At 41.7% G+C, this 15474-nt stretch overlaps 1 protein-coding gene across 7 annotated transcripts in view; it reads left to right on the top strand.

Annotated features, from left to right (window-relative positions):
• The window catches only part of LOC125991623 (RNA binding protein fox-1 homolog 3), a 159186-nt gene that overhangs the window by 52657 nt on the left and 91055 nt on the right, over nucleotides 1–15474 (top strand). For 6 of the 7 annotated variants that reach the window (XM_068649423.1, XM_049759709.1, XM_049759707.1 and 3 more), the window contains one exon: nucleotides 4039–4089. In XM_068649423.1, coding sequence (XP_068505524.1) covers nucleotides 4039–4089 — 51 coding nt within the window. Of the gene's footprint in view, nucleotides 1–4038; nucleotides 4090–10388; nucleotides 10996–15474 lie in introns of those variants that run through there. The other variant, XM_049759708.1, reaches the window with a different exon arrangement.

Genomic DNA, 15474 nt, shown 5'->3' with positions numbered 1-15474 from the left:
CACACGCTCCCGAATATGTGCAAGCAACCATTAATTCCCTCACTCGCCCATTAGTCTTGCATTGTTCCCCTCCAACACGGACACAAGTTGCTAATGCTAGCTCGGATTATTCTGAGATCAGCAGTTTTGACAATGACCGAGGTTGTATAGAATGTTTACGTGGCCTTTTTGAAAGTATAATTCTTTGGGGGAATTTCTATGCTTGTGCTAACTTTTTTCTTTTCCACCAAATGTATCAACAATTTATTTAGTCATGTACTGTAAAATTGATTAATAGGTGTCACTTTGGGAGTGTTTATCAGCAAAACACAGCTATTGAATCCTCATGAGTTAGTATGGTACGAAATGTTTTCAGTTGGAAGTTTTATTATTTCAAATCAATCAATATGCAAAAAGAGGTGATGTCCCTGTGCAATGACAATTGTTCTCCCCCTTGATATTCCGCCATAGTTTCAGCAAAGCTAGCAAGTAAGGGTGATTGTTACTTAACTGTGTGAAATCCGCGGGAAAGGTCTGAAATAAATATTTCCATTTTCATAGGAGATACTCTGTGCTGTACTGTGATCATTTGCGGCAAATACGAACGACTTGACTCAAGGGTGGCTCATTCCACTGAGATGATTCCTCTGTCAAGCGTAATTGTTTCAAGAGACTCCCCTCCCATTGTTGACAGTTATTGCCGGCCGGAGCTAAAACTGGACAAAGAGTTGCACTGGAACCTGCTGTAGCTCTAGCATGTTTTATGAAGCCAAGAGGCTTGATGCTGTTATTGTTCACTGTAGCACTAACCCGTGAAATAGAGTTCACCCTAGCAGAGATGGCAGCTTACCGCTCACCCATTGTACCTCCAGGCATTCGGATGTTTACAAAAAGACAGAGGTTGAGTGAAATTCAAGTCCACCGTACGCATGCACACACGCGCAGCGCACACATCCATGAACTAATACAGCATTGTCTTTGTTCCATGTAGCCACAGTGGGACTCATTACATTTTCATGTTCCATTCAATCATTCAACCTCTCGCACCATTCCCGTGCCTCCCTTTTTTTTTTTTCTTCTTCTTCGCCATTCTCGGTGTTTACAGCACATTTGATCCCTGAATTATTTCAGGGGTTAATTGTTTCTGATGCCAAGAGCTTCACCCTCACTCTTCATCCCTCTCCATCTTCTCTCCTTGTCTTCCTCCCCTTTCAATTACCTAACTGCCACCGCTAGGCATGTGAGAATAAAACACATGCAACTAGGAAAGTCTACACAAGGCCTTGTATAAGATGCAAGAGGCGCTTCATCCATTTATGCATGCCTCATTTAAGCGTTCCTATTGTATGCATCCCCTGGGAGAATGTATGCAGATGAACTGGCGGCGGTGGCGGCGGCGGCGGCGGCGGCGTATGGGAGTTCAGGCAAACACACACCCGCACTCGCAAAGTCACACAAGGCAAGCACAAATGCCTATGTAGCCAACATTTTGCTGAGGCTATGGTCTTCCTCCTGTGCAGAGAGACATAAAGATCAGTGGCCATAACGCACAGCCAAGCATACTGGAGTATATGGCCACAATCAAGCTTTTATGTGGCCCTGGCACAATAAACGCTAGTGGGAACTCAAACCTCCATTCTGTGGACTGTGGCTCTTCGCAAAGTAAGCACACTCAACCAGAAAGTTACATTTGTGTGAAATGACTTCAAGTCAACTAGAGGGAAAGATCCTAAATGAGTGACGCTCAAAAACGACCAAATCTTTGGAACTTACTCTTTTGACATTTTGTTCAAAAAAGACATTAGTGAAAAATGTAGTCAGGCATTCATTTTTTGGATGATATTACTACCACAACCTTCCTGGAAATATTGAGATATACTAAATGCATAGTGATATGGATTTATGAAACACTCAAAGAACTGCAACGGTTAAACCAAAATTCAAAAGTTACGTCTGCTTTTATTTATTTATTCATTGTCGTATATATTAACACTTAGCTTTATTATTATTTCATTTGTTTTACTTTGAATCTTTTCTATGTATTTATTTTTAAATACTATTTATTTATTTAACATCTATGAGTAAACACATACGATGGTGGGTAGTAGTGTCTTGTGACTAAATGTGTGTGGGTGTGTCGCGTAGCCAAGGAAGTCTCATCAGTGGCCAGCATTACCCAGCAGCATGTCGAGATCTGAAAATAAAAAGGCCCATTAGTTGAAGTGAAGGAGTTTCCAATTAAATTAGATGAAATCTATGAGATTACTGCTGGCGGGGAAGCTGTGATCCCAGCGTTAAAAGCTGACATCCTCTGAGCTCTGCTCTCATCATTACTATCAGAAAAAAAAGGAAAACAGTCTTCATGTGTTCCCTTACGCCATTGTCAAGCATCCACCCTTAAGGAACTTCCACTGCTCTTTATCCTCCTAATCACTAATCGAAAAGTAGCGCCCCAGTTGTACTATAACAACCACTCCTCCCCCTTAAGCAAATGACTTTTCCCTTTCATTCCAAACCAGGAGGGATTTAGTGAATGACATGATTTTTTTTATTTTTTATTTTTTTATTGCAGCTTGTTACCTTTTATGTCTTGATGCATTTTTTTAAAAATCCACACAAGCTGGTTAGCATATTATTTTTAATTATCCATGAATTATTTTTGTATGTTATTTATTATAAAAGAAATTATAATTAGGCCTTTTTTTTAACAACCTTCCCATAAGCAATCACTCATCTGCCAAGTAGTACTGATAAATTGTTTGGAATTGACTGAAAAGAAAAAAAAAAAAAACACGTTATAATGGAATGGATGTAATCTGCACACTGGGGAGACTTCCCATACTTTCTTCATCTTAAATATTTGGAATTTACTGACTATTAATTTATTTCATCCGCCCCCCCCCCCCAAAGGCTCCCTTTTGCACTTAGGCAATACCTGGACTCAAATTTGGTCTCATCTTCCGCTATCTCTTCAGCTCCGTCTCAGTGTGTGATAGGACACAGGAGGCTGATGTAATTTGATTGGAGGTATTAAAGTTGATTTGATTAAACATGGGTCAAATTACCGGATGGTTAATGGAATCAGGCCCAGTCACCTGCCGGGTGGCCCCTTGACGAGTCACACACACACAGACACACACATGCACGCACACACGCACACATAACCCAATCATGTTCCTTGAGCGACCGCACAAGCTGGCAGCGGCTCGGATAAGGAAACCCGGTGACATCACTGGCTTCTACTCACTGATGTCTGACATCATTCAATGCGGTCAGTTAGAATGATTGTTGGTTTAATTTTATTTCAAAGCCACGGCTCTAATCTTGTTATTGGTCCTCCCGCTATTCATTAGAGGCCATCGTGACCACCGCCGGTGTGGCGACGCCTTTAATATATCTGTATTGGTTCAAGTATGTTATATGTTGCAAATGGAGAGAGCTAATGATGTGTTTTTTTTTAAATTCATTACTATTTAATATTCTTTTCTTTTGTCTTCTAGCAATTTCTAGGATTTGTATTACTCATTTACATATTTGAATATTATCTTGATGCTTATGTTTCTTTTTTTTTGAGTCATATCATTTCATCTTGCTTTTTTAAAATCTTTTACCATTTGGTGCTAGTTAAGATGAAAGAGAAGAATATCAATGTGCTTTTCACAGCCGTATATGTATTTTGTTGGGTTAAGGCATCACAGCAACCTTGGAAATGGTTTTCTACAAAACACTCATTCTCGATGTGGCTCCCCTCCCTCTCTAGCTCTCTCTCCCTATGGCGTACAATAAGAGCAACACATTAGATGAATGCCGGCCATTTAAGAAATGCTCACATTCACACAATTGCCACCATCTTGCGCTTGCCATATACATTTTTAATCCGAATTGGCCTCGCCTTGCCATTACGCCAAACTAATTACTACAATACAGCAGCAGCAGCAGCAGCAAGAGTCAAGAAGTAGCCCATCCTGTTCTTGCTCTTCGTCTGAGCCAATGAAAGCACCAAGTTTGTCTTAAATAGCTCAAATGCTTCTTCTCCTTTCTTTTTGTGCTTGTCAACAGGGCCTTTCATTACGAACAGTCGGCTGTACATGGAGACCCCCATTTGGGCAGGTTGGTGGTGGTTTTTTTTGCATACAATTTCCCAAATCTTAAAACACCTCCGGTACCCAGGTGACGCTTTTTGTGCCTGCCTGCCTGCCCGCCCGTGTGCGTGCCTGCCTGCCCGTGTGCGTGCGTGCGTGCGCGTGTGTGCAGCCAGCTGTCTTTCCGAGTGCAAATGTGCTGACTGCAGCGCTTTGGTCCTGGGCATGCCCACTCTTAGTGGCTATAAATCCTGAGCGCAGTGCTCTGACTGTGTCAGCAGTCCAGCCAATGAATGGATATTAAACGCCACAAAAAAAAAAAAAAAAGGCTCTTTAATTCAGCTGCTGCCTGGGCCATGCTGTTGGACATCCTCTCTCTCTCTCTCTCGCTCTCTCTCCTCTCGTTATCCATCTATCCGTTGACTTTTCTTTCCTCTCGCTTTCCTGCTGTGTAACGATGGAATGTCACTTTGATTCTGGCCTTTTTGGAGTGAAATGTGAAATGGCTCACCCGCAACACACTTCTAGCACGCATACATCATGCAGTTTGATCATCACAGATTTATTATGATTATTTCAATTAGATATGTGGTTCAAGTGACTGCTGAGAAATTTTACATTTGGCCCTCTGTTCTCTCGGCCCGTCGATACTAATCTAATAGAAGAGGGGCGGATCAATGACAACTCGCTTAGATGTGTGGAAATATACGCAGTGCATGCATGCAATTACTCTGCGGCACACCACCAATTTTTTTATTCTATATATATATTTTATATATATTATATATTTTATTATATACATATTTTTAAATATATCTTTAAATATTTATCATATATTTATTTATATTTAATATTTATTCCATATTTCTAGTATCACTGTACCTGAATATTTTACCGGAAAACTCTGATAACACGAGAAGTGACGGGAATTCATAAAAGGACTTTGAGTAATCACACATGCACATTGTTCCCTATCCATCGTAGCAATTACAGCTCAGCCTTCTTTAGCCTCTATCGGTGTTCATCAACAAGCCTCCGGGCCCATCAAAAGCTCTGACGCCCAATCACGCTGACATGGAACTAATTGAAAAGTAGCGCACTCCTCAAAGTAAAGATCTTCGTTAGAGAATTGCGGCTTCCTTTGAAGAGGAGATGTGTTTTGCTGATATGGTGCAAGAGTGTCACAATGGGTCTGATGTGCATCATTGAATGGAAGCCATTTCTTTTCTCCCCCTCTATTGTTCTCACCAATTCATTTTATACCCGTGCAGTAAATTTACTCTGAATGTGTTCTCACAAAACAGTGGTGCAGATTTGGGATTTTCTTTTCCTGGGCATTAAATTTGAGATGCAATTTTCTTCGTCGGAAGGGTCACTCTGGCTATAAATCAGGCCATGTGGCTATTTGTATACATTTCCATTCCATGCGCCTACATTTTGCGCCACTAAACTGGAAAGCCTTAAAATCCATATTGCATGAGCCATAATGTAGTTTTTGACAGTGCGGGCTTCAGACTATGGCGCTGATGCATGTCCTTGGTACGATATGATGAAAAGTACAATGTCTAATGGTATTTTGCCGTGGTAGAAATTTCCAAATGGTTGTTGTGTGAATGGTGGCCTATATCCCCACTTAGTCATTTACAGTAATGCTTGTCGACAAGCCTCTATCCCAGAGGATCTTCCCCCTACAGCAAAACTCCCCCAATTATGTTTTCAGTGAAAATTAATTTTCTGCATATTAGCTTGATTAAAACATTTTTGGCGGAACGGTGAGCTCAAATAATTGCCTTTGAGGAACAACACCGTTGTAAGATGTTGTTAATGTGCCTTCCATCCATGCATCCATCCATGCATCCATCCAAGCATCCATCCATCCATCCATCCATCCATCCATCCATCCATCCATCCATCCATCCATCCATCCATCCATCCATCCATCCATCCATCCATCCATCCATCCATCCATCCATCCATCCATCCATCCATCCATCCATCCATCCATCCATCCATCCATCCATCCATCCATCCATCCATCCATCCATCCATCCATCCATCCATCCATCCATCCATCCATCCATCCATCCATCCATCCATCCATCCATCCATCCATCCATCCATCCATCCATCCATCCATCCATCACAAAGTCACCTTACAAAAAGTACTGCAATATTCCAGTGTTTTTTTTTTTTTTGGTAGTTTCTGAAGATGTGTATTCAGATACAGGGATAAACAGTCTTGCTGCTCAACGTAAAACCCACTGCGTATCTTAAGAAATATTTTCTCCCCCAAATCTGCCAAAATGAAATGTACCTTTCTAAATTGCATTGTATTTTATCAGAGACAAACGTATAAGCGCACTTAAGCTGCCAGCCATTGCTTAAACCACAAAGCGTGTCCAGTCTCCAAAGGTTTCACAATGAAATCTTTCACAATATTTCACAATTGTTATCTGTCTTCAATCCGAGATGGATGCTAAGAATATACGTTAACGATAAGGGAGCCATTTTGTGACATATACAAACTTATCTGAAGTGTACTTGCGACGCTGATCACTGTCGATCGCTTGGTTCTAATTGTCGAAATTCGACCTCAGTCATTTGTTGGCGTTAGTGTAAAGCTGTGTTTGTTTCCTCCTCATTAAAAATGCAAGCTTGGCCTTCCTTAATGATGATAGCACAAAGGAGCGGAGAGCCACCGTTCCATTATTAACGCAAATCAACACCATTTGGGGCTGTAGCATCAGCGTGAATATGATTTAAGTGACACGTGCACATCTCAGCTACATAAGTGTTATGGGTATGTAGACACAAAGCCCTAATGGCAAAGGAAGGAGAAGTTCACCAGACACGGGCTGTGCTGTGCTGTGCTCAATGTGGATTTGATTGCCTTTTATTGTGAACGCACAGCAAGCCAGACGACTGACTCTGCAGTGTAAATGCCTTCCACTTCTCTTTATATTTGTTAAAGTGATGCGCGGTGCCTCGGAGCTGCTTTTAACACTTCCAAAAAGGCCATTACAATTAAAGGCGCGCTGGCCAGAGCAAAGGGAAATGGAGACGGCTGTGATGAGAGTAAAAGAGGGATGTCAGCACAACGAGTGGCAGAGATGCTTTTAGCCCCTTTCTCCAGGAGTAATGTCCAATTACTGCTGTGTTTGTGCCCGGCCCGCTGCCTCGCACTGTCATCAGCGTGCAAACATTAGGTTATGGCCCCCCTGCAATGGAGCCAGCTGATTGTCAGCTGCCATGTATCACAATCAGCAAGCAGGTCCGCTGGGCTGGGCCGGGCCGGGCTGGGCCATCCCAGAGTGGCGTTTCTCAATGAATATTCATTTTCATTTGCCGCCCGGAGACGACAATGCATTTGAAGCATTAGACTGACTAAAGCCCAAACACTTAGTCCAAGTGCTTGTTGACGTTTTTTCCTCCTCACTTCTATAAGCTGATTCTGGCCAGCAGGTGGTACCAGATATGGTACTCTTGCCTTCTCATCCGACTGAACTGACAATTAGGGCGTCTTGTGAAGCTAACTTTTGGATGAAACCCCCCAATCTAAATATTGCTTTGAAAAGTCAATCCACCCTGTCAAATAAATCCCAAACTCATGAAAGCACTTAAGTTTACGTGCTATTCATACCCGTGAAGACTTCTAAGCTCAACTCCTTTCAGCTGTGCATGAGTGAAGGCTGTGTCTTACTGTGTCTGTTTAATGGGGGCTCATGAAGATGATGGTGTCAAAACATCTGTACAAGTGCTGACTGCCTAATCATTAACGGTGTGAAAGGCCATGTTTGCAACCGATGCTCTCATAAAGCGATGACACACACGCGCACGCACGTACGCACACATGCCGTACATTGTTGGAAATGTTCAACAGCTGCTGTCACATCCTCAGGTCAGAGAACGCTACCTCCCGCCCCCCCCGTCCTTAAACCACGTATTCTTCCCTGCATTCTTCCCCGTCTGCCTCTCCTTGTGCTCTCTCACTCTCTCTGCTTTCTTTTTTTTATGTCTCTCTCTCACTTTTTATACTCTCATTCATCATGTTGACAGCAGCACAGCTACTTTTGTGAAATGGAGAAAAATGTTTAAGTCAGCTTTTCTCTGTCTCTTCCTCCGCTCCCTCCCTCCCTCCCTCCCCCTTGGCCATCTACTCGAGATGTATACTTGTGTGCGTGTGTTTGTGTGTGTATAGCCAGCCAACAGACAGGAGTAATTCTCGTTGGATGGGAAGCACTTTACATACGACACCGGTATGGAATTTTGCTGCAGATGCAGAGTTGCCAATTGCTAGTGAAATGAGCCAGCGTTTGGTGCTATAAACTTTGGAATTTACACTCACTTGCTTAACTTTCTGAGGAAGGCACAATATTAAGAACGTAGACGAGGAAAGGCATCTGACCAGGCTGAAAATTGGTGAAGGATAATAATCATCACTGTCGTCTGATATTTATTCGATGATTTATCTCAAGAACACGATGGCTTTTCTGTAGTCCAGTTGATAAAGCTTTTGTTTTTATGTTCATTAAAAATTGAAAGGGGAAAATATTAGTGGAAGGAAGGAAAACTTTGCAAAGTGCAAGATAAGGCCGATAGATGAAGTTCACCTTGCTGCCTTTCTATCTTAGCCCGGACAAATTTCACATGGCTCAGAAATGAAGATTTGAATTGTTGTATCGCTCCAGTTTTATTTGAAATGTTACACGTGTATTCTGTGGCGAATGTGGACTATCTGCCACTTCTCAATCGTGCATGTGTCAGCGGGTGGTTTCAACACAATTAAAGGACTGCTTAATAAATAATACCCCCCCGGTCCTCCCCTCAACCATAATAAATCCATGACAATGGCAGCCCATACACTTTCTCCTGTTTTCACTCAATAATTGATGAAGACACATTCCTTTAGGCACTAATTAGATCAACAGGAAATTAGTATTTATTGGAATACAGGCTTTTCCAAAAGGTCATATTGAATATTAGCTCAACGCCGAGCGGTCCACGCGACACTCTTTTGCGGTTATGCAAAAGGCCTTCTCGTCTATTGACCAATACAATCGAGGGACCGTGAATGGATGAGGATCGATCGGGACGTATTGTTATTCTCAATCGACGTATTAGAGCTATGGAATTCCCAAGTGAATTCAAATGGGCTAACCTGCTGCTTCTCAATGTGATATAGTGAACATAAAACATGATGAAGCCGTGTGATAGGACAGGAAAGGCCAATGAGTGAACAAGCCTTTGATGGGCTTTATTATTCTAACTTTGATTTATGATAATTGACCTCAAAGTGGAGACGGTCATAATTAATGCTGAGGAGGGAGCTCTCTGTCTCTCACTCCCTCCCTCCCTCCCCCTCAAATTTGATAAACCCCGAGAATCAATTTCTAGTCCAGCCAAACCAAATTTGGAACATAACCCATATTGATTATATAACAAGTTAATAGGCATATGTGAATATTTTCACCCAATTAATCAGTATAGCACTTCACCCTCGGTTCATTCCCAAAAGCAGGCGGGCAGGCGGGCGGGCAGGGAGAATATGAAATTCCAAGCCTCAGGTGGACAGCGTGGATGGCAGCGTGACAAAGAGCGGTGGGGAGTGACTGATGAGTTGCAGAAGGCACATCCGCTTTTGTTCACCTCGGCGTCCTGGATGGGGTGATTAGCACTTGGGAATCTAGAGAGACAATGAGCGAGTAGAACGATTGGGATGTTCATGATAGATGTGCTCCATGTGTGTTTCTCCTCCTGGACTTGAAAAGGCTGTTTGGACCTCCATTTGCTTTTTTAATCACCTCCATACATAACAATCACTGTCTTCCACACAAGAAAATTCTGAGCTTCACCTTGATTTCCCCAATCCCTATTTGGGTGGTGGTATTTCACACTCCTTCCTTCCTTCCGCCTGCCCGCCCCTCTGCGACTTCTTATCTTTGCATATCTTTTATACCCAGCCATTCCTCCATGGTCTTATTGGCTTCCCTCTCTCCTCATCCTATTTGGGAACTCAAGACCACCGCACGGCACGGCCCGGCCCGGCCCGGCCCGGCCCGGCCGTCACGTTCGTCTCTCTCTCTCGCTCGCTCGCTCTGTCTGTGTCCTCTCAGAGCGGTGACAGTGTGACAGCCGTGCGCCGCTCTGTCCACAGCCGGCCTTTGATCACTCTCCCAGTGCTCCATTGTGGCTAATGAGGAGAGCAGGAGGGCTCTAGGGTTTGCATATACTGGAGCTCCCACACTGCCCTCTGTATCTCCAGCGCTCCACCATCCCTATTCTCTCCCTCTGTGTCTTCCTTTCATCCCTGCCTGTGCTCGTCCCCCGCCTACCCCAACTCTTCTCAGCTGCTTGTTACTACTCTTACTTTTTGCCTAGTTTTACTTTCAACCTTTCTAATTAAACGGGTTAAGTATGATGAAGGAATTATATTATTATATATCTTTTCATATATCATCTCATCTCATCCTCTCATCTCTCATATATCATCTCATACATCATATTATCATAAATCACAAAGAGCGATTCTTGTCTTGAGATGCGGCGCAATGGAGCCTATGCACAAGACTCAGCCCTTCCTTCCTTCCTTTCCTTTCTCCCATCTTCTGTCTGTGTGGCTTTTCCAAGTGCCATGTTTACCCTTAAACACCATCAATCTGTTGATTCAGTTAGCGGCATTTGCCTTTGTATATTGAAAGCATCTGCATACACGGAAATAATACAAAGCGACATTTACAGACTGGGCCCTTAACGCTTTTCAAATCTTATCATTGTCTCTGTCTGCAGCGCTCCTCTGGATGATTTTGGGTCATTTTTCTTTGTTTTCCTTCCCACCGCCCGTTATCAAACTCACTGCTCGTCTTACTGTTTTTTTTTTTTTTATGCCATCATCACTGGACTGGAGAAATGATTTCCTACAGCTGTTCCAGTGAAGGTATGGAAAATGGAAGGAATAGCAACAAAGAGCGAGCAAGAAAGAGAGAGAGAGAACGAGAGTTAGAGATGGTGCTAATATTGATCTTGGTTAATTAGATTCCCACTCAAGTCCCACGGGGGATCGTGGCATCGCAGCTCTGTGTTTGAGTCCGGGGCGAAGAAAAAACAAGGCCGAATTAGAAGGAATTCCATTTTAAACAGCAGCAAAGAAATCCAAGCTTCTCATATTTGATATATTCCACTCTGATCCTTCCTCTTTGTTTAATTAGCCTTCCTTTTGTCTTTGATGCTGTTCTTGACAGCGTTTAGGTTTTGACTTCATCTGCATGTTCCACTGCGTGGACGTGCTTAGGGAGCTGGCTCGCTCCCTCCCTCGCTCGCTCGCTCGCTCCCTCAATCTAATCATTGCCAGCACGAGCAGTCGTGCTTCAGTGCCCCCGTGAACATGTATGATTATACAGAAACATGTGTAACCCACGGGATGTGGATTTGAGCCGACACACCGTTTGTGCTCCACATGGCAGATCTGCCCTTCTATTTTCCGTCAAATATTTCTCACGCTTTTCTCAATGTGCCCGCCGACATAACTGCCAGGCCATTGGCAGGATGGCATCACTCCAATAGAATTAACTGAGCTTCCTAATTAAAAATATGTCTGCTGCGCTACCTTTATAACCGGAAACTTCCCCTGGTGTGTCATTGTTATTTATTTTTTTTGCTTGTGTAAAGTGTCACGGTCACAACTTCAATGCATGTGCGTATGTGTGTGTGTGTGTGTGTGTGTGTGCAGCAGACATCAAATCATAACACAACAAACCTACACTAGATCCACCCTCATTTTAGGTTGAATTATGGGATATCACCGAGAATCACGTCAAGCCCGGTTTTGATTTATGAGGCAAAGTTTGGCGTTTATTAGTTTACGTCTTCACAGCCAAAAGTTCAAAGTCAATGTGTTTTCCCTTCAAGCTTTATTATGCAATGCAAATAAGTACATCTCTCGCTTCTGCTGCTTTTTGTTACTTGAAAAGACATTGTCTGCAAAGCGTGTGTAACCAGCAACAAACATTCACCATGCACTGCTTAACCTACAACCCTGCACACGCACACGCACACACCCCCCTATATTTACTCACCCTGTAAACATGGGGACCCGAGGGGACACCAGAGGAAAGGTGCTGAATTGGCTTTTTTTTTTTTCCCTTTTATGCTCCCAGGAGAAAAAGCCATTTTAGATGCTAAATAAACGGAGCCTGTTAATGGCCTCTATTGCCTTACCATGTTTCTGTAGTCAATGGCCTTGAATGTATTGAAGGGGAAAGGTCATGAGCAGCCTCAAGTACACCAAAGCATTGTTGCTATTTCCAATACGTTGCTTTGGTTGACCCTCCAAACTGGTCAATGTGATTTTCAGTGAATAGAAAAACCCCCCACATGTATTAGATAGGGGTGGAAAGTTGTAAACAAGTAAACTCCATTTTGATAATATAAAAATGGGCTTTTCTGATGAATCTAGTGATGCATTTAATGGGCAGATGGGTATAGATCGCGTCACTTGTAAACCATATTTTTATTCCGTTTGGTCGTTGGGTTTTGTTCTCAGCGAACCGCAAATTACAGTCATGCAAGTTACGTGAAAATGATTGATTGTGTTTATGGATGTGATGCTAACTCAACTAAGACAATTTTCAGTTGTGTTTACCTTTTTTTTATGTCGAATCATGATGCTGCTATCAAAACGTTTCTAAAAAAAAACAACAACAACAACATTACATGCTGAAGAGTTTATCTCGACTAAAACGATGATTAAAGGGTCTTGCCCTTTAAATAGACAATCCTGTTGACCTAATTTAGAGTCCCGATCAATTCCGAGCCGGCCATATTCATTGAGACACCAACCATTGATTTTTCTCTCTTGTGCTTACCCTGCCTGCACACAGGATGAGGGAGAGAGGGAGGGAGGGAGGGCAGCAAGGCCAGAGAAGCCATCCAATCGAGTCATACATCAGCATCATAAAATTAAGCATCATTTTGGGGGTTTTCAATTGCAATAAATAGGATATAGTATATATCAATTCTATCGAGGGACCCCGAGACCTTTATACTTTGCGCGGTCTCACTTTCTGACAATTGTCACAATAAATGGAATGAGTTCAAATAATAATCATCATTTTGGTGGGTTTTAAGAAATGGCATGAAGTGACTATTCAATATTTTGTTGACCATATACTGCACATAAATAATGCACGCTTTGCTAAGACCAAACATGGATCTCAGAGCACAAAGTCAGGTGTTCGTCTTTAATAGTAAATTATGGAGGATTAAAAAAAAAAAAAAAAACCCCAACATATATTCAGTCAGACCAGAGCCTTGCTTCACTCAGTAGAAGTGTGTGTGCTTGCGTGTTTCCTTGAAAACTTTTGGAAAATGTCTCTTTTGAGACACAAGGATGAAACCTGTTGAATATTTTAGGTTAACACTCAAAACATCCCCATAGCCACAAGGGCCTGCCTCCATGTGCATGCAAGACTGCAGCTGGAAATGTTGGAATATGTTCAGCTCTACGTCCTTTTTGTGGTCTCATCCATCAAGGTTGTGGTTTGGCAGTTGAAACCGCCAGAGGAAATGCACTTTCTATTGATAAACATGCCGGACATTGGATTCTAATAAGAAACACCGCACTGGTTGTTTATTTTCATTGAACATTCCCGTAAAATGATGATGAGATTTATTTTTGTATTTGTTTCTCTTAAAAAGTCAGATTCAAACAGGCATGTTGATTTCAATTAGTATGGAATGTCTTGGGCTGTATTATACGCCTAATCTCGATCTAAATTTGATTTGTGGAAATTTAATTTGACTCCGTTTCAATCAAAAATTGAGTTGGGTGTGCTGAGGGCAAAAGCTGAACTTTTTATTCATTTTTGCTAATGAGTTCTTTGCCGTTGCCATCAAAGGATACAATGGTCTGATAAAACTTGTAATACTGTGTTTTGAAAAGTTGGACGAGATCTAATCCTTTGCTCATATCAGTGTGAGAACAGATGTTTTGTAGATGATTAAAATCCGATGAGAAGGCAAAGTATTTAAGGCTAACTCGTGTGCATATAGTGGATATAAAAAGTGTACACACCCGTCTTTAAATTCCACATTTGTTACATTAAAATTTGGGACTCAGATAAATCCAAATGATTAGATTATTAAAAAAATATATTAAACAATACTTAAATGAAATCATAAAAAAAATCTAAATTATTTACATCCTTCATGTGACCTATATCTTTTGCAACTTATTGTAAAAAATGCATTTGTAATTCTCATTTGTCATTCGCATTTGTAACAACATTGACTAACTAGTGTGACTCGAGGAATGACGTGAAAAAATGGACTCAATGTATCAACGGGAATACTTTCAGGTCCACTTTCTCAGTGACTCCAATCATAAAAAAAAAAATCAATCTATAAAACTCTAAACTATATACACCCTAAAATGTGGTTGTTCCTTGTCAGATGGGTTCTTGCCCGTATTCTTTTGTAGCCTTTAGCACTTTTCCTTTTATACGCTTTAAAGGCTCTATTCTGTTACGTGTCTTGGGAAAGGTGAAAGAAACACTTTATAGCACCTGAAGTTTCAATGCAGTTACAATATACATAAAATGTATTACAAAGATCCGAGGAGGGAAATACTCAAATCATTTCTTTTTTTCATTCTTCTCATTCTCACTCTCTCAGGCAGTAAGCAAATGTTGGCATGTACAATCTCATGTGTGATGTGGGAGATGCGATATCTCATTTGCAAGCACTACAAGGACTTTTATCACTTGTCATTTTATTATTTTATAGTGGAGATACTTGTAAATCTTGCAAGCAAAAAAATAAATGAGACCCTCTCTGTAAAATTTATGGGAAAGAAGCAGAAAAGTTTTTGGAAGTCCACTGCATAATATTGCTTCATTGGCAAATTCCCCTTCCCTTTTTTTTCTTTCTTTCCTAGTTCGACTTCATTTTTTTTTCTTCCTGCTCCTTGATTCTGCTCTAAACTTTATATGTTACTCCTTAAATCCCTCCGTCTCTTTTTCATCTCTCTTTGTCCCGCAGCTACAATGAGATATTTTGCATTAAGAGCGTGACTGGCTGAGCGAAATGGGGCGGTGTGCAATTAGTTTTGCGAGTACTTATCTCATTAAAGTAAATGAATTATTGATTTAATGACACTCATGCTTTTAGTGGCAAGCAACTGCTATTATGAGTCACGCTGTTGTTTGAAAGGACACTGTCCATCTCAGCATGAGGGGAAATACGTATCTCCCCTCATTCGATTCTACTTTTTCTTCATCTATCACTTTCTATGGATGAAGAGTGAGAAGCAAACACCAAATGGTGTTTGAGCAGAAATCAGTATTGTTGCGCGTGTCATGAAGTCGGCACCGAATTGCTTCATGTGTCTGTCGTACTGTATAAAATCAATGTCAAGGTA

Source organism: Syngnathus scovelli, chromosome 21 (genome assembly GCF_024217435.2).
Source record: "Syngnathus scovelli strain Florida chromosome 21, RoL_Ssco_1.2, whole genome shotgun sequence".
NCBI lineage: Eukaryota > Metazoa > Chordata > Actinopteri > Syngnathiformes > Syngnathidae > Syngnathus > Syngnathus scovelli.
The sequence above is the reverse complement of the archived record's forward strand: the minus strand, read 5'-3'. Positions and strand labels throughout refer to the sequence as shown.